At 41.1% G+C, this 23,348-nt stretch overlaps 1 protein-coding gene across 7 annotated transcripts; it reads left to right on the top strand.

Moving 5' to 3' along the window:
* LOC106518799 (girdin) lies at positions 1-23,133 on the top strand. 7 transcript variants are annotated; one of them, XM_014010212.1, is made up of 29 exons: positions 1-310; positions 394-485; positions 2,909-3,014; positions 4,379-4,448; positions 4,800-4,858; positions 4,924-5,007; positions 5,105-5,245; positions 5,340-5,518; positions 7,148-7,229; positions 8,086-8,244; positions 8,473-8,619; positions 8,705-8,849; positions 10,325-10,924; positions 11,016-11,221; positions 11,411-11,524; positions 11,655-11,770; positions 11,855-11,996; positions 12,070-12,249; positions 14,041-14,202; positions 14,291-14,568; positions 15,297-15,440; positions 15,514-15,700; positions 16,472-16,617; positions 16,708-16,800; positions 16,974-17,173; positions 18,048-18,128; positions 19,068-19,271; positions 19,427-19,492; positions 21,543-23,133. In XM_014010212.1, the coding sequence occupies exons 1-29, from the start codon at positions 248-250 to the stop codon at positions 22,613-22,615; spliced, it is 5,319 nt and encodes a 1,772-aa protein (XP_013865666.1). In that variant the 5' UTR covers positions 1-247; the 3' UTR covers positions 22,616-23,133. The 7 variants fall into 7 exon arrangements, with proteins under 7 accessions (XP_013865666.1, XP_013865664.1, XP_013865665.1 ...); XM_014010210.1 differs by having other exon boundaries at positions 11,330-11,524; positions 11,858-11,996; XM_014010211.1 differs by having other exon boundaries at positions 11,330-11,524; positions 16,974-17,143.
* Positions 23,134-23,348: the final 215 nt, after the last annotated feature.

Below are 23,348 nucleotides of genomic sequence, written 5' to 3'. Positions count from 1 at the left end.
AGGAGGAGGGCTTGATGCCTTTGCACCAAATGACTGGACAGGGATGAGTGTGTTTCTGTGATGTCGCCGGACTAAATGCGGGGATGTTTTGGAGCTGCGACCGAGCAAATCTGTAACTTTGTATGAGATGTTTTGGACCTGCTGCAAGCTTGCATCCGTTTTGGGAAAAGGACGAGCTCTCATTTGCTGTCCTGATTGAAACAATTGCTGTTGGGACTAAATAAACAAATAAATCTCACAGGCAAAGATGGAAAGTGGAGTTTTTCTGCCTTCCCTGGATCAGTTCATGCTCAGCCCACTTGTCACTTGGGTAAGTATAAAAGGAGAACTTTTAGGCTGTGATTCTTGCAGAGATTATAAAATCTCTCTAACATCTTGCATCTTTCTTGTTAGGTGAAGACATTCCTTCCAAATGATGGAGGCGTTCATTTGGACTTCTCGGACCTGCTGGATGGAGTGGTTCTGAATGAGATAATGGCTCAGATGTAAGTCGGTTTGTGCAGAGGTGCCAGTGTTAGCCAAACATTTCATGATGAGGTAGTAGCTGAGAGTCATACACAACAAATACTCTGAGCGTTTGTCTCAYAATACAAGCTGTTCCGCGTTGTTTTCATGATTTGATCAAAAATAGCTGCAGCTCTGTCTCAACATGACATGATTCTTATCCAGGCACCAACAGTGCTGTCATTGTCACTCCGCAGTAATAAAGAGCATCTTTGTGATCAGTTTTAATCTTTAAAGATCACTTCCTCAACACTTAAAGCTTATTCAGAAAATTTTAAATTTGATTTTCAGTGTCAGGTTGAAGAAAAACAAGCTCAAACCTAAAAGGACATCATAGATGCTACTTAAGAGATTATAATTTGCTTGCCTTCTGTTCTGACAGCTTTACCCCCATCCTTAACAAACTGTCTGAGGCTGGGTGTGTTTCATGAAAGAGCAAAACTCTTTTTAATAACACCTGAGTTTGAGGTGTTGCAAAGGAAGAGAGGAAGCCGACAGTGTGGATGATTCCGTCTAGCCACCCCCAAGTTATCAACACTTCATCCCACTTATCCCACCCTCATGACCACAGTGACCAGCTCCTAATTCAAAAACAATGCTGCGATGAAGGGAGGGGACGAGGCGGGATAATCTCCCAGATTGGGAGACCCTCCGGGGATTAGGGCCTGCTGTTTAGTGGCAGTTGGGCGTAGCTGGAAACAGAACAAATAGCATGAAAAAAGGAGACGTGCAGGTTTATGACGCACAATCCAGTCACACGTATGTTGACRTGCCGTGTGTGTTTGAATCAAAGGGTTTAAATGTTGTGTGTTCTTGGTAACATATCTCGCTGCACAGACACCGAGCAAAAAAAAAGTGTGACCTACATATAAACACCACTGTGGTCAGCGAGTCACACTTTGACAGTTCACCTCAGGACTCCAGTGGAGTCGATACAACGGCCCAACGCTGCAGCTGCAGCGCTGCTCTGGAGTGGAAAATGGAAATGCCACACCAGTTTAACTCAAAGACACTCCAGTCTGGAAGAATGATGTCACACAGGCTAAAGTTAGGGATGAATGGCCAGTTCTTYGCCAAGATTTTCACCAGCTTGTAGTTTGCTCTCAGAGGCGTCTTGTTCACGAGTGACGATAGGATGGAGCAAGAGATGGATCGACAGATCATCAACAGTAATGAGGGCGTTGCTCCAGTCTACTGAAGGCTACTAGTCTGTTTGTTCCACCCATTGATCTATATTACTGGATTGGACATCGCCTATAGCCGCYATAGCTAGCGACGCGCCGTCATAGGAGCCATTGCTATGCATTGAGTCATGTCAGCAAAACAGAGTTTCAATGCGGGATGCAGTCTGTCACAGAAATATTCATAGCACCCTCATTTCTTATCTGATTTCTATAAAATATGGCTTAAATTAAAGCTGAGAAAATTGCCGATGTTGTGATATGTAAAAACTATGTATTTGCTCGAGATAAATCTATAAGCAGTCTGGGAAATTTTTATTATAGGTTTTTGCGAACGTATTTACAGTAGAAGCCCCTTTCTGTCACATCAAGACAGATTTGCTGTTCCAACAAATTATTATATATTTTTTATTAATAGTGTTATTATGTTAGGATAACATTGTGAGAGGTAAATATAATGGACAACAGTAAAATTACCTTTACTATTATTAGACTGAACTGTGTAGATATTACTGGTACTGATGTTCTGTCCAGTCAGTATGGTATATCCTGTAGTTTGTGATTATATGTCAGAGTAAAAAACTGTAACTTTTTTTTCCCTCCACCGTACATTTCATAAGCTAAGTGGTGGAGGGGCCGACCACATTTATTTTATGACCAGCTGGAAGAATTTGTCTTTTGTCATTTCAGCGCGAATCCAATCCAGTAATATAGATCAATGGTTCCAACTCTCACCGATGCTCTTGAGTTGKAGATTATGACTGAAATAACATGATCGCAGATACAATTAGCTGAAATAAGCTGCCTTCGTAGGGTGAGACAGGTGACAGGTTGAGGAGCTCCATCATCTGGGGGGAACCTGGAGCAGAGCCGCTGCTCCTCKGCATCATATGAGTCAGTTGAGGTGGTTTAGCTTCTGCCTCCTTGAAGCCTTCGTCTGAAGGTTTTCTGTGCACATCCTTCTGGGTAGAGACCCCAGTGCAGACCCAGAACATGCTGGAGGGATATATCCTCCCAGGACCTGGAGAGTGYTTCTTGAGAAGAGGATCTCTGGGTTACTCTCCTGGACCTGTTGTTCTACCCGACCATGGATAAGTTGTAGAAGACGAAGATGTCCKTTTGATGTATTTTTGTTTTGTTGAGGCCTGTCTTGTTTTCTAATTTTACAGATGCACATGTTCTAACATTGTGCTGCCCTGTTTTATATTGATTTCCGTTTTTAGAAATCCCTCAGCTGCACCTCAAGGTGCCAAAAACATCTGCAAAGATCCGAGTCAGAAGATCAGAAGTCTGAACTTTCTTGTTCAACAAATCAAGACTTATTATCTGGTGAGTGTTTCTTTGTTTTGTTTTTTGTTGTTGTTTTTTTTTTTTTTTTGTTCTTCTTGTTTTCTCATCTATGTTTCAAACCTTATAATCTCTTTTTAAATCAGGTTGGGAATATATTTTGGATTCTGCTACAGTTCCGTGTTGGCACACATTTCTTAAGACGTGTGGCCTAAATATGCAAACATCTGTATAATCAGAACACAGAAGGTAAAGCTGCAGTCAGAGCCACAGAGAGACAGAGTGACTCACTGAATCAGTGAGGCTAAAACCTTGATTTGTCCGTTTGTTTCTCAGGTTTTAAATCATCTTTGAGAAACTTGAGCATTAAGAATGGCTCTTATTGAAAACCATGCATTTAGAACATCTTTTAAAGTAAGTGCTGCTGTTTATTTTGGGTTACTTCAAGGCTCAGTGGAAGAAAATTCAATCCATCTGTTATTGAAAAGCAAAAATAGTTTCAACTTAGACCTAAGTGGTAGTCTAGTGAAGACCACTGATTTAAAAAGCAAACATCTCGTGCAATTTCTACATTTGTGTGAGCAGTAAAAAGTCCGATAAATTAATTTGAGTGTTTTGGTTTGGTTCTGAGACCTGCTTGTAATTTAACATGAAGAAAAGTAAAAAAAAAAAAGCAGCATAAATTTCTGCACAGCACAAGAAACAGCAGCCTCTGTGACGAGCACTGATTCATTCGAGCACAGTTTGAATGAGAGGAGCTGGAGGATGGTGAGTTTGCAAAACGGCTCACAGAAGCTGCTGCAGAGGCGTATCGGGATCGATCAGCCGGTGGCCTGTCGATTGTGTCAACATGCTCAAAGCGAACATGATAAAGCTGCACAGCTGTGTTGTTTGTCAGGATGAGATTCATTTGCTCCGAACACAAAGTGCATCTGATATACAGGAGTGTATTTCTATAGCACGAGCTAAATGAAACTTTTTGTTTTGATGGTTACTCAAAGTATTTGGGACTGTCACAGCACACTGCACCATTCAGCATCAAATGCTAAATGAATAGTAATTGTCACCATTAAGATTCTTCCCACACACTCGCCAGCAGTTCCACATCCATGGATCTAAGCACCTATAGCCCTGAAACAAGGCTTCACTTTTGGAAGGATTCAGCTCTGCACCAGGGAAACAGGCTGCACCCTTTAGCACACATTTGTTGGCATCTTATCTATACATGTGTTGTGGATGCCGCTACRAGCTGAACACACACACACACACTCACACACAACAATATCTAGTGAATTACTTTGGCAGGAGTTCAAGTTTTCTCTCATCTCTATTTCACTTTAGCCAAATTGTGCATACCTTGATTTCCACCACCTCTCTGTTCTGTTTCTCCTTTTTTCTCCCTGTAGGATCATCTGAGACAGTTAATCGTGATTCCTTTGCCAGACGTGTTGCTGCTCGCCAGCACTCCTTACTGCGGTAGGCTTTTTAAAACCCGCTCACACGACTCTCTGCCTTAGTTTGCAGCTGAAAGCATGTCGAGTGCTTCCACTGATGCTAATCATCTGCAGAAAGGATTGTGTGTCTTTTGCTGCTAAATGTAACATACTGGAGAGTTTTATCCAATTTTTATCTTTTAACTGCAACTAGAAAAAGTGTATTTTGTGTGTAAATGCTGAATGACTGCGRATGTTTGCTGAATAAGCTAAAACTGAGTTGCTAAAATTCGCAAAAATAATGTTTTTGAAGAAAATTTAAATGCTTTTAAAAGGGGAAAATATTTGTAAACAAAATTCAGCTCATAACTAGAGTTTTCTGCTTTTTGTGTAGAACAAAGCCTGGATGAAATGAAGAAACTTTTGCTGCTGCTGTTGGGATGTGCAGTCCAGGTAGATCATATTCATATTATTTCATTTTTACTGCATGTTAAGTGCTGATGCTGGCCTCTTTTCAGTGTGAGAAGAAGGAGGAGTACATCGAGAGGATCCAGACACTTGACTTTGAAACGAAAGCTGCAATAGCTGCTCATATTCAGGAGGTACCGGGCTTTTCTACACTGCGCTGTCGTGCTGTTATCGTGTTTACAGAGAATCACTCGTTATCCACGGAGCCGATTCATTTCTGCTGTTTTACAGCTGACCCACAGTCAGGAGAACGTGTTGGACCTACAGTGGCTGGAGTCTGATGAAATGCAACCAGAAGAGATGGAAACCGTTTTGAGGAACATGGCCTCACTCCTCCGACAGCTTCTGGACCAGAGAGACGCACATCTGGAGGTTTTAGTTTCAGTTTGTTTACTATGTTATAGATGCAAAGTGTGCATCAGCAGACATGAGAAGTGTCTCAGTTCTCATTTCTTCTTCTCTGCAGACTATAGCAGATCTAACGCAGGAGAAAGAAGGAGTTGTGACTTTGCTTGGGAACCCCTCCGCCCCACAACCTGATAGCTTTTCTCCCAGCATGCAACAGCAGCAGAGAGGGACGCCACAACACCTGGGGGTGGAGCTGGCTGACTCCAAAGCAAAGATCAGACGACTCAGACAAGAACTGTAAGAACTCAAAACATGGAGGAGATTTATTATCTTTAAACCTACAGGAATGAGCTTCAGATTTAAGACACGGTGTGCGTTTAATGAAACAGAATAGTTTGACATTTCCATCAATCTGTACTGTTTTAAATAATATTTTATATTTACTTTATTGATATATTAAATATAAATATGCATTTTTTATTTATTTTTTATTCATTTCATTAAAAACAAAATTACTATATACAATAGAAAATAAAAATGTACAAATCAAAGATCAAATAAAATGAAAGGCAGCAGAAAGAAGAAAAAAATCTGCCGCTATTATCCCAAAAATACATTCAAACATTAGWAATTTACAAAAAACAAAGTTAAATAAAAACATCAGCTCAAACAACTATACATATGTACATACATACAATACATACMTACATACATTCACATTYTGCYTTTCCATATTTCTTCAAATAACTAACTTTTATCATTCTCTTAAATATGTACATTTTTCACATGTGATGTTACAGAGTTCAGAGCTTCTTTTATTTGAACAACTTGTTTCTTATCTTTCAAATAGCTAGATACCCACTATAGTGCTGGTCCTCTAATACCATATTTATTTAGCTTTAAAGGATCTTGTGATGACAAAAAGAAGAAATCATTCTGATGTTAGATGTTCGAAGCTAACGGAGCTTGTAAAGATGCCTTAAAGCTACTGATAAAAATACAAAATACAACAAAATAAATTACACAAGTTTTTTCACTAAAAAACAAAAACGTTTTTCTAACACTTTAACTCACTTTATTTGTTATATTTCTATTCTCAGAATATTTTCATGTGATCCTTTGAAGTTTATAATCGTAAGATTTTAATAATCATAAAACTTAGTGAAATGCAGCAGCACAGGACTGCATCATAGTTTTTATCGCAYTAAAACTTCATTTTGTAACCTTTATGATTACTATAATTTTATGATTAAAACTCTAAAATGTCTTTTGTTTATTTTTCTCTCCATGATTTTCTTCATGTTTTGCAGTTTTATATCATCTATGTTTTATTTACATTGTTAAAAACTATAATTCTGTGGACTCCTCCTCTGTGTAGCTGCCAGTAGAGAGAGAGAGAGAATGAGAGGCAGTGAGAGAGTAATCCAGGATAAGAGATGCCCTGCAGAGTTTGGCCCACATTGCTGCCTGCTTGGCAGGTTTCACTGCCGTGCTCTACCACTGACCCACATTTGCTTTGCATTGCACCACACACATGCATTAACCCTGATCCAATCAGGTCTCAGTTACAGTGCTGCTCTCCATCCAGTCATTGCTGATGTTTTATCCTCTTGTTGGAAGAATAAAACATCCTGGTTCACAAACGGTTGCCTCTAAGGGAACACCGTTTCACACAGAGACATCAGGCAGGGCTTAACTCTGCACTTTTCATGACCTGGACTGCTGCTGCTATTTCATGTATTAAAAATGTCTTTAATGTTTTGACAGTAATAAAAATCTATCATGAGTTTATGGAGAAGAGGATAAAATCATGTTTGAAGTTTTACATCAACACTAGAAATGTACACTGAACCTTTGTGGCACTAACAGCCTTTTCCTTTTGAATTTCTCATTAACACCAACATCTGGCTGATGGTACAACCACAGAGAGGAGAAGAGTGAACAGATGCTCGACTGCAGACATGAGCTGGAGAACATGGAGACAGAACTGAAGAGGATCCAGCAGGAGGTACGAAGTCAGAAATAAACTAAATCACAGCTACTTTTAGCATAATGTTTCCTTCTCTTTTTTTTTTTCGCCACTTCAGTAGAAAGCAGAACTGAATATCTGAATATTAGTATCTTAACTTCTTCATCATCAGTGGCTTTTTTAATAGGAGAAAAAGAAAGAGAGAGAAAAAAGTGAAATGTAACGAGAAAGAGTGAAAGAGATTAGAAGATATGTGAAATATATGTTAAGAAAACACAGGACAGCACACCCGACATCTTGGCTCCACACCTACAAAAACAAAGATAACAAAACCACAGCAACAAAAATGCATAATTATATAATTATAATGACTATAGCCTTGCTGAAAACCATACCCATGAACATATATAAATTTATACATACACATAAACATACCCATACCTACATATCCATACACTTTCACATATATATACACATACACATATACATATATCTATACATACACATATGCACATACCATTCAGTCAGTGTCCGAATAGAAAACCCAGGATGTAAACACCTGTTTGTGTGCGGTTGTAGCATAATGTTTCCTTCTAACGTACCCAGACTGATAATCATTAGTGACARTATTTTTCTAAACTGCAACACCTGAAATTAATAAAACTTCAACAAACTGARCCCAGTCTGCCGACAATACATAAAACATGTATTCAGAAGACGTGCGCTGTCAGACTGAAGCGTCATCTCAGTGTGAAGTTGTGAAACTGAAGGCTGAAGGTTTAATCCGTGCACATCATAATAAATAGTTCAATTTTAAATGATAGTCTTTTGAGAGGCTCTTAAAGGGACTGTAAAAAAACAAGTGCATTTCTGTTAACATGTGGACCTGAACCAGAACTCCCAGCTGCTCGTGGAYGCCCGTGCCGCCCGCACCTATCGGGACGAGCTGGACGTCCTGAGAGAGCGAGCCATCAGGGCAGACAAGCTGGAGAGCGAAATCGGACGCTACAGGGAGCAGCTGCACAAGATGGAGTTCTACAAAACCAAAGTGGAGGTTGAAGCTTTCATTTTTTTTTTTTGTCAGGGTTTAATTTTAGCTACACTTAGGAAATGACTAATGGATGAGTTTAATTTATTGTGGATAAGATTGCAACATTTKATGCAAAAGATGTGTTTTATTTTTTATTATCTAGAGTAAGATATGCAGATGAAGTATATACAATATTGTCTAGAGTAATTTTCAGTGTGTAKATGAACTGTATGTGTCTGTTTGTCATGTCAGGAGCTAAAAGAGGACAACAGGGTGCTGCAAGAGACCAAAGAGGTGCTGGAGGAGCAGCTGGAAGGCTGGAGGACTCGAACAGATAAAATCCACCTTCTAGAAAAGCACAATCTGCTGCTGAAGGCTCGGATCCATGACATGGAGCAGGTACACAAATTCATCTTGTATTTTGTCTGTTCGAAAGTAAGAATAATGTTCTCCTCGTACTTATAAGGCTAGTTTGTGATTTTAGGACAAGGAGTCGGATATGAGGCACATCAAGGAGCTSCAGGAGGAGAACCTGGCTCTGTGTTTGGCTCAGAGGAGGAGCATGGAGGAATCCCAACACCTGGGCTGGGAGCTGGAGCAGCTCTCCAAGAGCACAGAAGCCCCTCATGGTGAGAACGGTGGGATTCTGTGGCTAGTATCTGACTTAAGCAGACAGAAGTGATTTCATCTTGYACCTCTAATAACGGCAATTTAATGTATTGACAACATTCGAAGCRGGTGCACCAGGAAATCACTTCAGTCCGTACTAACCAATAGGAACACGTCTTACATAGTTCCTCCTTACCCCTAATTTACACTACATGCGTTACAGCTCCGCTCCGCTCCGGTCCGACCTCCGCAGCAAATACGTATCCATTCTAATCAATGAGAGTGTTTACACTGGCTGCGCACAGTGGCGGTGAGCAGACGGTGATCCGGCAAAGTTAGATCCAATTCCATTTCTGCCAAATGCCGGAGCTGCGCCGGAGTCAATTTTCAAAGATTACGTCACACCAACAGGAAAAGAAACTAGCACAACATCCGTATTTTCAAAATAAGACACTATTAGGTGGGATAATTTGTCGGAATAATGGCGAAATCCCAGCTATATTAATAAATATATGGATATATTTCTAGACAAATGCTGGCAGAATGTATCATTCGGTTTGGGAAGCAGATGGAAACATGTAGCATGAAGCATATGTGCACACACGATACACGTGGATTTTATTTTGAAATCAGAAGTTTCAGAAAGACGACAGCGAGACAGTTTCAACATAGATACCAGAAGCCTTTATGTCAATGTTTTCAGCTGTGTTTGGAGTTCGTCTTTCACAGAATTAATTATTTTTTGCTGTGACTTCCACATTTATCACTGAATTTATTGCGCRATCTCCTTCCTCCACACTCTCTGTCGGACCGGGTCTGTATAAATTGAGACACAAACGAACAGCTGCAACCTGCGCACCGCAACGCAGCGGAGCGGAGACGCATGTAGTGTAAATCCGGGGTTAGACCCTGCCCCCGGTTGTTCATGTTCTCTGAGTTCAAAACCTTTTTGAGTTCAACCAAAAACTTAGAGCTTCAACCAAAAGTTTGAGATTTAACCAAAGATTTCTGGCATGCAAAAAAATAAAATAAAATAAAATTGTTTTGCCAAAACTTTTTAATATTTTTTTCTTTATTATTATTATTATGTTTTAGAAATTGCTTTTTTGTTTGGTTGAAAAAAAATATTTTTTTGGTTGAAATTTTGATTGAAACTAAACTGTTTGATTAAACAATAAAAAAGAAAATTATCTCTATACACTTTGCTTTTCTATTTATATGAAAATGAAAAGGTTTCTAACACCTAACTCAACTCTGTTTTAAATAAAAGGATTTTTAGATGAGCTTGGTGCCTCAACACCGTGCTTATCTTATTGTTYACGGCTCAAATTTCCACCTTCTTTGCAGCAAAAGTCATACTTTATTTACTGTAATTAAGACAATGGCAAATCTAACATAAATGTAAAAGCATTCGATGGCTTTCCCACATTTATCCACTTGGCTAGTTTTAATCTGTAAAATCCAGCAAGGCAACAACTGTATATTTTTTCTAAAGGGCATCAAACTCTGAGTGAAGAGGTCAGTGAGAAAACACGAAGTCAAATTCTGAAGCTGGAAAAAGAGAACCAAAGTCTGCTGAGGATCATCGAGGAGCTCAGCTGCACAAAACCCAAATCCAGCCGCCGCGTGGTGTGCAGCCCCGACAACTCTACCTCATCAACAGGGGGCTCCTCCGTCATGCAAACCTCCTGCTCCGTTACAGAAAACTGTCACACTGCACTAACACAGAACGGAGACTCAAACTGTCATCAGGAACCTGTTCGAGAAGATCTGGAGGATGAGATCTTTCTCACAGATAATCCAGAACTGTGTACGCAGGAGGGAGTACAGTCAGGAGATCACAGCAGTGCAGAGTATTTTAACAAGATGACGTCAGATCTGGATGTTTTACAGAATGCCAACAATACACTGCGTTGCATTGTTGGAGCAGATGATCACTCCTATCGTTTAAAGAGCAGCAGTCCTTGTCATGACGTCTTCACAGATCTGCCAGCACGTTCCTCTTATGTCAGCAAGCATTCAAAGCGACTGGAGGTTAAATGCAGGGGTCTGCACACAGCTAATCAGCAGCTACAGACTTCTCTTTACAACACCGGTAGGTCCATTAAACTTTAAATAATTAGACAAACAATACAAACATTACAGGAACGTTCAATTTTTTTTTTTACCTTCCTCTGTCTCTCGAGAGCGAAAAGTTCAGCGCCTGGAGGCAGAAGTTCAGGAGCTGGAAGCTGAAAACCAGACTCTGCAGGCCTCCTTGGAAGAACTTCGGATTTCTGCGAGACGTTTGGAGCAGGTGGAAGCAGAGAAGCAGAACCTGGAGCATGAATCCAGTGCTCTGGAAAGAGACAAGAGGCAGCTGGAGAAAGAGAATCGACGACTCCGGCAGCAGGTAGAAACCCTTTTTTTTTTCCTTTTAATGCTGGGAAAGCTGTCAGTTTCTAACCGAAGTCTGAATTTTAAAAAAAGCTTACAGCTTATGTATCTTCATCGGTTCCAGGCTGAGATTCAGGAAGCCAACTTAGACAACCGTACTGTTTCCATGGCTAGCTTGGAAAGAGAGTTTCGTTTCCTACTGCAGGAGGTGGAGGGTTTAAGGGAGACTTCAGGGAGGGTCAAAGTACTCGAGAGCAACATTAAAGAACTGACCAAACAAGCAGCTATTGACCAGAAGACCCTGACAACCCTCAGGCAGGTGAGGACAGACTGAATACTCTCATAGATATTTAGAAATAGATAAAACTTTTCTAAAGTCACTTAACACGCCTAAAGTTTTAGCCATGTTGCATGTAAGAATGAGAACTAATTATGTGTCATTTCTTCAGGAGTTGGTGAGCGAAAAGCTGAAAACTCAAGAAAGAGACAGAGAAGTGGAGAGAATTAGCCATGAGCAGGAGACAAAAGCCCAGGAGAGTATGCAGCAAGAAACAGCAGATAACAGGTGTGTAGATGCTGCTTAGAGCTGATTGTTTCCGTTTAAACATCAAGTTTTTTAACATTAAATCTTCTTATGTTATCTTTACAGCAGGTTTAAGATGCTAGAATCGGAGCTGGAGTCGTCGCTTAAAAACTCCCTGCAAATTAAAGATGAGAAGATAGCTGCTCTGCAGGCTCGTCTGCAGGAATCCTCCTCCCTCAACCAGCAGCTGCGTCAGGAGCTGAAGGCTGTAAGACGTGTTGGAAAGTTCTAACCTTCAGGTCTGTTAGACTCCAGGTGTTTCAACCCTCTTCTTCTCACAGTTGAAGCTGAGCTACGAGGCTTTACAGCAGAGGTGGCAGGAGGAGGAGGAGTGGACGACATCGAGCTCCAGTCCTCCAACAGAGGCCAGCAGGTCCATGACCGAGTGGCTGCGAGGAAACCAGGAGGCCACCAAGGAACTGCTGCAGCTCAAAGATCGCCTCATTGAAGTGGAGAGAACCGTAGGTTYATGTCAGGACAAGAAGCTGAATCAAACTGCAACATGATGCAGTGTGTCGGATTTGTTGGCTTATTGTTTTTCTTATAAATAATTAAAGTATTGTTTCGCATAATCTCATGCATTAAAGGGATCCCCGATTACTTGTAACGTTAAACTTTATTTGAAAAACGTATATTTTAACTGTAAAGTAAAGACTGTAGGATGTTTAGTTTTGTAAATTTTTAAAATATACATTTTAACACTGACGGAGCCATTTTATTTACACACAAAGCATTCTGGGTAAATGATRACGTGGATAGGTCCTCGGTGCGAGGCTGCTAGCGAGCTAAATCCACCCTGAAGGTTAATCTTGGACAATATCTGATGATCGACTCTTTTAAATGAAACCAGAGAGCGTTGACAGAGAGGAGAAGGTAGAAATGACTCAGCCTGGAACTGAAAATATGGATGGAGGACAACAGAGCTGCTTCATGGAAGAAGAACCTCAGCCTAGCCTGTTAGCCTTTGCGCTAGCGCTGACGCTATATTGCCTTATATGTATTAGCTCGACGCTAGCGTGACAAACAAGCTAAACTGAGGTCATTCATCTATATTTTCAGTTGCAGTCTCCATCATGTAGATGGAGGACCTCAGTGACGAGAGGAGAATATGTAGTGCTGAGCTAATTCATATATATGGTGATAGCATCGGGGCTAGAGCTAAAGCTAACAGTCTAAGCTGAGGTTCTTCTTCCATGAAGCAGCTCTGTTGTCCTCCATCCATATTTTCAGTTACAGRCTGARTCATTTCTACCTTCTCCTCTCTGTCAACGCTCTCTGGTTTCATTTAAAAGAGTCGATCAGCAGATATTGTCCAAGATTAACCTTCAGGGTGGATATAGCTCGCTCACACCGATCACCTGTCCATGTCATCATTTACCCAGAATGCTTTGTGTGTAAATAAAATGCCTCCGTCCGTGTATTATATTTTTAAACTTTTAGTTTTAAAATGATAAAAACTAAACAGCCTAAAGTATTTTTACAGTCTTTATTTTACAGTTAAAATATATATTTATTAAATAAATCTTACAACTAATCGGGGATCCCTTTAACACAAGACGTGCTGTAAATGAGTCCAGTGAAAACCACAACAAATCTCTGTAAAATTGACACAAGTAAAAAGATTATTATCATTATTAGTTATCTGTAATGAACGCAGGTTGTCCATTAGCCTGGTAAAAAACCAGCTCCTTGTCCTTCGCTTTGCTTCATACAGAGGGTCTGGACTCTCGGCTATTGAGAAATGATTTCTTGTTGGAGGCGTGGCCTTTGTTGCAGTTTAAAACAATTGGCTCTGATTTACCCAATCGCTAATGTTTGGATGTGATGTATGTGAACCGTGAAGGAAGCTAAGCTAAGAAGCTAACCAGAAATTGCGTGCTCTGTAAACAACCATCCGTTGGGAAGAGAGAAGTACTGAGCTGGAAAAAAAACAGGCTGTAAATGATGCTGCAGGTTTTGTGAGACAAATTTAATTCAATTTGGAAGCCTTKTCAACACAGACTGGCTTCATTTTCTTCCTCTACTGCCTACGCTAAACTACAGGCAGAAAATGGACATCGTCGTCTTCTGTTCGCTGATTGGCCCGGTTGAAATTCTAAAAGAGAAATCCTTATCTATGGGAGAAATCACAGGAAAWGCAGTGGAGGAAAACTAGAATTGAGCAGAACTGTGCAGGAAGGCAAGGGCCAGGCTAGTTGTCCAGAAGTAWCGTTTATTCATTTTCATCCCATCTTGGTTCTCCTCATCTGCAGAATGCGACCCTGGAGGCGGAGCGTCAGGCTGTGCAGGGTCAACTAAAACAGTTAGAAAGTCAGTCAGACAGCCAGCAGGCTCAAATCCTGGCCCTGCAGAGGCAGGCTGCTTCACTGCAGGAGAACAACACAGTCCTGCAGACACACAACGCCAACCTGCAGGTGCCATTACCACACTCACTGTTCTCTGCAGTAATCTTCAGAAAACAAGTTCCAGAGCAGTCTCCGCTAATCCTCACCTCCTCCGCAGGTGGAGAAGTCCACGCTGAACTCCCAGAGCGCCTCTCTCCTGGCCCAGAATGCTCAGCTGCAGCAGCAGCAGTCCAGGATGGAAAGCGAGCGGGACGGCGCTGTACGGACACACGAAGAGCTGCGCGGCGCTCACGAGCAGCTGCTACGAGATCACGAGCGGCTGACGGTTCTGCATGAGCGCCAAGCCATGGAATATGAGGCCCTGATGGGCAAACACACCTGTCTGAAAAATGCCCACCGCACGCTGGAGCTGGAGCACCGATCATTACAGGACAGGTGAGAGGAGACACGGTCAGTAAGTTTTACAGATGTTMATGTTAACGTGGTGTGGCATTAAAGAGCCTGTGACGTGCCTGTCCTTCAAATACAAAAAGTCAAAGAAAGCATCTTTATACTTAAGAGAATTGGCATAGTACACATGATTTTACCCATTTTGTCACATAACTGGCCTATTTTCTTTTGAATTTGGCTAAGCCAAAGTGAAACAGGAAGTGACRTCAAAGGGGAACTCATTAATAAAATAAACTTGCTGGTCTGTTTATTAGAACARAATTATTTAAACTTTAACTCTTCTTTGTCTCTCTTTGAAAACGATAAAAAATAATCTAAAGAAACAGCAGATTCTTCTCTACAGTCTGTTTTGTTGTGCTTTTGTAACAACGCTCTGTTTACATGCTGACATTCCCCTTTGACATCACTTCCTGTTTCCTCAYATGCAAATATCTCAACAACCGTTCATCTCAGYGAGTYGAAATTTGTTTTGCAATACGTTATCAATGTTATCTTTCCAAAAAYGCATTCAYGTTTATTACAARRATTTGATGTCACAGGCACTTTAACTGAGACTGRTCTCTAACTTTTAATCTGAGGCAATTATTTTCAAGATTTGACCAAAGGAGTTCCATTATTTTCCAATACATGATGAACTCTTGACAGGCAATAAATTCCTTCAAGGAAAGCTAGGTCTCTAATGTTTCTGTTCATGTCTGTTGGGATGGTTTTAGGTACAACAATCTGTTGCAACAGAGGACCAAGCTTGAGGACCAGGAGAAAACTCTGAAGGAGGAGCAGATGAGGATGACTCTGGAGAAAGAACAACATCAGACAACAGCAGCCGAATGTGGCAGGCTGCGGGACGAGAAAAACTGGTAGAAAAACGCAGACACTGGCCTATAGACTGTTCTAAATGCAGTGCGTTAATACTGCTGTGTCTGCTTCAAGGCTCAACCAGACGTACCGCCAGCTGCTCAATGACAACGAGGCGCTGAGCGAGGATCACAAGCAGCTGAAGAGCCAGCTGAACGACAGCAAGCTGGAGCACACCTGGCTGGAGGCAGACTTTTCCAAACTCAAAAAGGAGTTTCAGGAGCTGGACATCACCTCCACAAAACTGAGCAACCAGTGTGAGGTGAGAGCATGCAGACTGTTGCCATCCTCTCAGATCAACTCTTAAAGGGGAAATGTTTTGCTAAATCCACTTTTTTAGCTGTTAAATGCATTTTGTTGTGCACTTGGAGTTTTTATGAGTGCATAAAAGTTGAATTTAGTCTCTCCTGGTGCTACAAAGTTATCTTTATACTCTGTTGGGGGTCATATTTTTCAGCCCTTTCTGTTTTCTCTATTTTCTGTGATGTTTCCTGAGTTTATTACATCAAATTATCTGCAACAGAATTACCAAATAAGGTCTGGACTTAACAGCTACAATTTCCTCCTTAATTCTCCTCTGGCTCTAACATGAAAAGCTGGATGGACAAGTCTTCTGTTGTCGACATCTTTTAATTAAATTGTAAATAAAATGTTTCTGCAAGCAAGAAAACTTGAACCCCCTCTCTCAAACTGGTGTCGGCCGGTCCGGAAGTCGGAGTGGGGCGGGACTTGAAGCATCTTAAAGGAACAGTAACAAAACAAGCTGCTTTGAGGCACTCACCAGAAAAGGGGTGAAATAGGGGCAGGTAAAGTTAAAAAAAAAAGAGGAATTCAGACCAAAACTTTGTCATTCCACTTTATAAAAACCCCAACTGATGATTTGATTGTGAAAAGGAAGGATTTAAAAGCACAAAATGTCAACTTTACATAATATTCAGACAAACTAATTGTGGAATTTACTTTGTGATGTGATTTACCTGAAAAAAAAAAGTTTTTGTTTTCATATTTACGTGTCACACGTATCCCTAATTAGTTGCTGGGCCAGCTGAAAGGAAACCTGGAGGAAGAAAATCGCCACCTGCTCGCTCAGATTGAGACACTGATGTTACAGAACCGCACCTTGTTGGAGCAGAACCTGGAAAGCAAGACCATGTTTCATGTTGAAGAGCGGCAGTATATGTAAGACACGTATTAATATTAATATTTCCTGGATTTATAGTAAGTTGTATAAAAAAAACAGTATCATGATCTGTGTTTCTGTTTGTTCAGTGACAAACTTAATGATTTGAGGAGGCAGAAGGAGAAGCTGGAGGAAAAGATAATGGACCAGTACAAGTTTTATGAACCTTCACCTTCTCGCAGGTATGTAGGCTGTCATAGTTTTCTTTTTAATATACAATTAGCTCTACATTTAAACTGACCAATCAAACTCAGATTTCTACAATGATAACCTGTCAAGAAGATAAGATCAACTTTGAGTAAAGCCAGATAGTGATGATTTTGGCTATTTATGTTCGCCCCACATTTACTCACAGACGTGGAAGCTGGATAGCTCTAAAACTCAAGAAACTAATCAAATCCAGCAGCCGTGAGCACGGACCCGAGAGCTCGAACTCGGCTGTGGCCGAGCCCCAGACCTCCTCTCAGGACAACGGCTCCCTCATCAGCTCAGACGGATCCGGAGGCTCCGCCTCCACCTCTGCAGGTGAAGCTGTCTCACAGCAACACACCAGCAGTGAGTACGACCTTCTCAAACTCTTCAGGTCCGCCGTCACGAGCAGATGATTCAGATTGTTTACATCTGGTCCAGGGAGGCATCAGTGAGTCAGCTGCAGTTTCGTCTTCAACTAAAGCTGCATTCAAAAGACAGACATCTTCTGAGACAAAATAAAGAAAGAAAAGGAAAAAAATTGTTAAACTTGTTTCAAATAAATCATTTGGAGAACTGTTTATAGCTTTGCTTTTGTGTTTAATTGTGCTTATTATTGACAACTTTTACACAGAGCTGTTAATAAATGTGCATGACTGCACTGACTATAAATAAYATTCAGTTAATAAAAGCCTAGCATTTCTTGAAGGAATACATATCACCACCTTTTATGCCAGAGTTTCAGTCTAAGATCACTGATCTAAGACTAAGATCAAAGGACAAACCCTGAAAGTAAAGTTGTCCACATTCTTAGGATGCCTCACTCAGAGTACGTGTTGTAAATGACTCACAACTGTCCACATAAAACGTTATCTTATTATCTGTCAAATTGATATTATTGAGTTATAACTTTTTAGATTTTTAATCAGGTTAAAGTTTAATCAGTTGCAGATTTTTGCAAGTCTGTCCAGTGCTTCATGCAACAATTTACTGACAGACAGACACACAAGCAGAAACATTATCACTCATCTTTGCTTTTAGGCTTTGGCTGATAATAAATCCTACATTTGAATTTCCTACTGAACTCTTTCAAATCAAGCAAATGTTGCACAACTCATTCTCTTCCCTGTGTCTTTTTTGTCCATTTGTATTTACTCTGCCCTCCCTTTTTCCCCTTGTTCCTTCCCTCCCTGCCATCCCCATCTGTCTGTGTCCCGTGTGGTCACACTTTGTCAAAAAGCCCCCCTGAAAAAGTTTCCCCATTTGAGAACCAGGCTAAAGAACAGAGACAAAGTCAAGTTCCTCTTCCGTCGTTCCATGTGTAAGAAAGACTGCCCTTCCCGTCTCTTGCCTTTTCATTTTATTCTTACTGCAAACCCTCCTGCATCGTGTGCTGTAGCCCTCTWAGGTCTGGGGTCTAAATAGCTGTTTTTGGCTCATTTTGAATTCACCCTTATATTTTCACCTTTAAAAACTATTTTAGCACAACCAAAATGTTGACAACGTTCCGTTCTCCCATCTCCAAAAATACTCTTTTGCGTTCTCCACAAGTGTGCTGACAAACTTTTTTTATTGATTGCTTTGGAAATGTAGTTCATTTCAGGAAATTGGAAAAATGGGTGTCATGTTGCATTCAAGCACTTCCTGGTCAAAAAACGTTCACTGAAAGTGCAGCTAATGCATAAAACTGCTCACAAAATTATGGCGAAAATGATTTATCATAAATCTGGTTTCATTTGGAAGTAAATAAAAAACAAAAACAATATAAAAACACTACTTTTATAGAGTTTGAAGTCTGTGCTGTCCAACCCAGTTGAAATAAGCACTCAGCACGCTGCCATTTTTGTCACAGTAGCCCTTAAATGTGTCACGTCGATGGACCTTAGAGGGTTAAGCTCCTGTATCACTGCTGTAAGGCTTGTAAAACACCAGCCGAGTCCATCAAAGCCAGCTACATTTCATCAGACTTCACACAGTCAGGACAAGTTATTTCCTATCATAATCAAGCTTTAAGTGTTTTATGTTCCGGCTGTTTTAGAGCCAGTCTGATCTATTATTAGAATGGCTGAAAGTAAAAATGCTGCATTACAAGAAGACGCTGACACTGCATGAGCTTCGCCCTGCCAGTGGCCACAGTTTTAGAGTATAAGCCTGAGCCGCTTAAAATTAAAGAGAAAAAATAGGTTCCTCATTATCGTCTTTGTTTCACCTGTTTCTTTCCCCACCACCACTTCTTCCATCCCTTCACCCATCGATGTAGCTTTGAGCAGCTTATCCCACCCCTCGCCCTCATTTGAGGCAAAGCAGGAAGCGTCAGAGGCTGAGGTGGAGGAAGACCGGCTGACTTCATCTTTTACTTCCTCCACTTTGTCCCTCCTTCACCCTCCCACCACTCTGCCATCCAGCCGTTTTCACAGCTCCATCACTGACACTGTTCCAGATGTTTCTGCRCTGTGGGGGACAGGTAGCTTTCAAAAACCACCTCCTGTTTCATTTCATCCTCATTAATGCCGAAGTAGAATAACGTGTAGAAACTGCAACAAACCGTGCACGCTTTTTCATGTCAAAACATCCTTTTCTGTCTACCACTTCAGTGATTTTTCACTTTATGCCTTGCAGTCAAAGATTGGAACGGCAGCACGGTGCCAGCTGGACGCGAGGACGGCGACAAGCTGCAGAATCACGGTAAAACCTTCTGGATATTTGTTCAGAGGATTCAGCATGCAGATGTGTAGCCAGCTCGGGAATTAGGGTCAGCTCTTCAAATTGTAGTCATGACCTTATTTTTAAATTAATCTCTTGGCTGATCACAGAGGCCAACAACTGGTTGAGGAAGACTTTACTCTGCTGCTCCCTGTTGGAAATTAGAAATATGATACAAMTGAGAGAATTAAAAAAAAATTAGAATGCATTAATTTACAAATCTTTAAATTTTCACATATAGTAAAATACATATCAAATGTTAACTTAAAGGATTTTTTTTAATTTAAAAAGTAATGTAGTTTTGAATATTATGACAGTAATAGGTCTCAAAAACGTTGGGGCAGAGGCACCAAAAGTCTGTGGTATAATAAAAATATTTGGAAGAGCGTTTTGCATTAAACTGGGTTCACTGGCAACAAGTCAGTAAGGGGACTAAAAATATAAAAAGAGTGTTTTAGAGAGGTTGAATCAGCTTCCACGTCTGCACAGGCACCATCAGTGAAGAAAGGTACATCCATGTTTTAGTACATATGATCCCACCCAGCAAAGACCTGGGGTCGGATTTATAAAACTGGTGTACGCACAATTTGAGCCCAGAAACTTGCGTACGCCACTTTTTACGCCAAGGTTGTGATTTATAAAATCCAAACTTGACGTGAAAATGTGCGGTGCCTCACGCCAGHTYTGRCCCATGCGTACGCTCATTTTGGAGACGTGAAACTGCGACACAGATGGTGACGTGAAGAATTAGAGCCATGCTGTTTAATGATCACTGTCAGAGATTTAATTTACCTTCATAATCAGACTTAAATAAAAGTTCCCGTGCGCAACTCCATTCATCTGCTTCCTCCTCAGAYAACCCYRACCCACACAGACCCCTCCCCGATAAGAACAGCAGGACAGCAAAAGCTTTGGATACACACGCAGGGTGTGTATCCAGTCCGTGTTTGTCGCGCACGCGGGGGGGATGCGTGCATTCGTGTGTGTGTGTGCGTGCGCGCGCGGGGCGGGGGTCTGCCGCGGGTAACAGAGCAGGCAGGAGGGGGAGAGGACGAGGAGAAGAGCGGGGGACTTATTCCTAATTTTACCTGACTTATTTTATTTAATTTTTTATTGTTTTTATCGTCCTGCAGGCTCTGATGGAAAATTAATTTGAAGCTGAGATTTTTTATTTTTATTTTTTATAAAAATCGTTAGATTACTCTAAATCAAAATGAGGGAAATCTGTGTCAGTTACAGACATTCTGTTCACGTGAGCAGCTGTCAGTCAGCACCTGTCATCCTCCAGACGCACAACGGAGCGGGTCTGAACCAATCAYTTTTGTTGGCATTGATCAGCTGACTGATTTAAATACATCTTAACATTCATGAGGTACTTTRCATTGACTGTTTATGGTTGAGTGTGGGCGTGTAGAGGGTAGAACCTGAGGCGGGACCTCGTGCGCAAACTCTGACGTGCAGCTGTGATTTATAAATGAAAGATGCGCAGAAACGTGCGTACGTATGGTTTTATAAATCTGAATTTTTTTTGGCGTACGCCATTTCCGCCTTTTGGCCGTACGTTCACTTTTAGTATGGTTTCCACGCAATCCTTTATAAATGAGACCCCAGAACTGTGGGCAGAATCCTTCATATGGGACCAGATTCACCTTCAAAAACTGCAGCAACTGGTCTCCTCTGGCCCTACACGTTTACAGACTGTTGTTAAAAGAAGGTGGAATGTGTGACAGTTGTAAACATGACCCTGTCTCCACTTTTTTGAGGTGTGTTACTGCAGTAAAGTTTAATACTTACCCTGTTTTATTCATAAACCTGTACAAAATGTAGTTTGAACATTTGGCATGTTTATACGCTTTATTGTGGATAAAACTTTTGTGATAGTTGCATTCTTTTCTACATCCCTTATTTACATTTGACAAAAAGTAGTTTTGACAAAACTACCTTTTGGGAGTGGGGTTGTAAAAAAAGATTTATTTCTCTTTATATTGGGTTATTTTTTAACTTTTTAAAGGGATTCTAATTTTTTTTCCAGGGCCGAATGGAGTCCATAGTCGAGCCCAGAGTGAAAGCAGCAGTGAGTTCAGCTTGAGCTTGGAAAATGAGCCGTGGTCAAACGGCAGCAGTCCCRTCCAAAAGCCCCCAACACAGAACTCCTCCTCCCTCCAGCCACCTTGTGATGCCTCCASCCCCCAACGGCATATAAAGCTGCAGCAGCACAAAGAGAAACCATCTACTGAGCCTGTTGCAAGCAGCCAGAGCTCAGAAAYCCAGCCTGTACAAAAAGAGAAAGATCCCGGGCTCTCTCAGGACTTCTGGCTCACAAGAGGTACCAGAACCATCCGAAGGGGGTCAAAAGGCAAGGTGGCACGTCGCTCATCAGATTCTGGAGGCGCAGGAAAAGTTAATTCAGATCTTAACGGGATAAGCCTAAAAAATGAAAGTATCCGAGCTTCTGCTTATTCACCAATCACAGTTCTGTACGTTCAGGGCAAATCGTCCTCAATGTCTGGCTGCCTCAACTGCTTCTCCACCCCTCTCGTAAAAGAAGGGCGACTGAACACGTTCAGGTCCCCTAAAAATCTCCCCCGTTCCAGCAGTGTCATTTCCACAGCCGAGGGCTCATCTCGACGCTCCAGTGTCAGCAGCGACTGCAGGGTGACGGTTAAGGCCGAGCCCGTAGAGAGCGGCGCACAGCAGGAAACGCCGACTCAGAGTCAAGAACGAGACTCGGCCTCTAAGAACGGCGAGCCTGAGCTCGTTCCTCCTGCTAAACCTCCAAGAGATCCAGCAGCTGTCCTCACAAAACACCACAAAACTCCCGTGCAGGAGTCACTTCTTGGCTCCTCGTTCACGTTTACCTCTGTCTTCTCAAACACGATCTTCAGTGACTCTGAGGTCACAACAACAACTGGCCAAGACGTCCTGGACATCGGTCAGACGTTACTCTGTCCGAATCCATCACCGGTGCAAAGCTCTCTCGTTGAGAGCCAAGAAACTGCTGAGAAGAYGCCACTAACACTGCTTACCTCTGAAAATGAGGAAAGTCCAAAGGAAGARCATTCAGCTGGGTTTGAAGGAAAGAGTCAGCTGCTTACAACCACATAAAAACAGCCCTCATGTGTGTTCAGGTATTATTTCCTCATCACATCAATTCAAACACACCTTATTATACTGTGTGTACGTATATAAGCTGTTCCCTGCAGACTACATGATTGTAAAATTAATTTTATTGGTGTGTTTAATAAAAAAGTTATGTAGACAAAAGCAGATCTAGTCAGTTCCAGTTGAATGTTCTCATTCTGGTTCTCTTTTGAAATGGTTGTTGTATTCTTTTTTTTTTCTCCATAATTATTTTGTTTGGTAAATGGTTTAATAATTTATTTTACTTTTTCTCTGCCAATATGACAACCATATTTATGCTGTTTGTGTTTGCAAATATTTTCTCCATTTTGATTTTATTTATTTACACCTCTTTTTTGCTCATATTAAACCCTTAAATTATTACATTCCTTTGTGCAGCTCTCGAATTTTACTGAATGTTTACGCGTGAGAAAATTTGTGTATCTTGTGAGAGATTATAAATCTGAATATTATTTTCCCATAATAAACTTATGTGAAAAGTTTTTTGCATTTCGTTTGACCTCAGTGCTTATTAATATGTAATATAAAACATAAAACATTTCAAATATACATTTTTTTGACGTGAGATTTTTAAAATGTAAAGTTTATTTTGGGTTAAACGCGTATTTTTCATTTGTTTTCAGTTTTATGATAGAGCAGGAGGACTCGAACCCGCCCCGTGTTCTGATTGGCTCTAAGGCTAGACACGTGACGCAAT

The sequence above is a fragment of the Austrofundulus limnaeus genome, unplaced genomic scaffold (genome assembly GCF_001266775.1).
Source record: "Austrofundulus limnaeus strain Quisiro unplaced genomic scaffold, Austrofundulus_limnaeus-1.0 Scaffold66, whole genome shotgun sequence".
Taxonomy (NCBI): Eukaryota; Metazoa; Chordata; class Actinopteri; order Cyprinodontiformes; family Rivulidae; genus Austrofundulus; species Austrofundulus limnaeus.
Note: the sequence above shows the minus strand (reverse complement) of the source record. Positions and strands in the feature narration are given on the sequence as shown.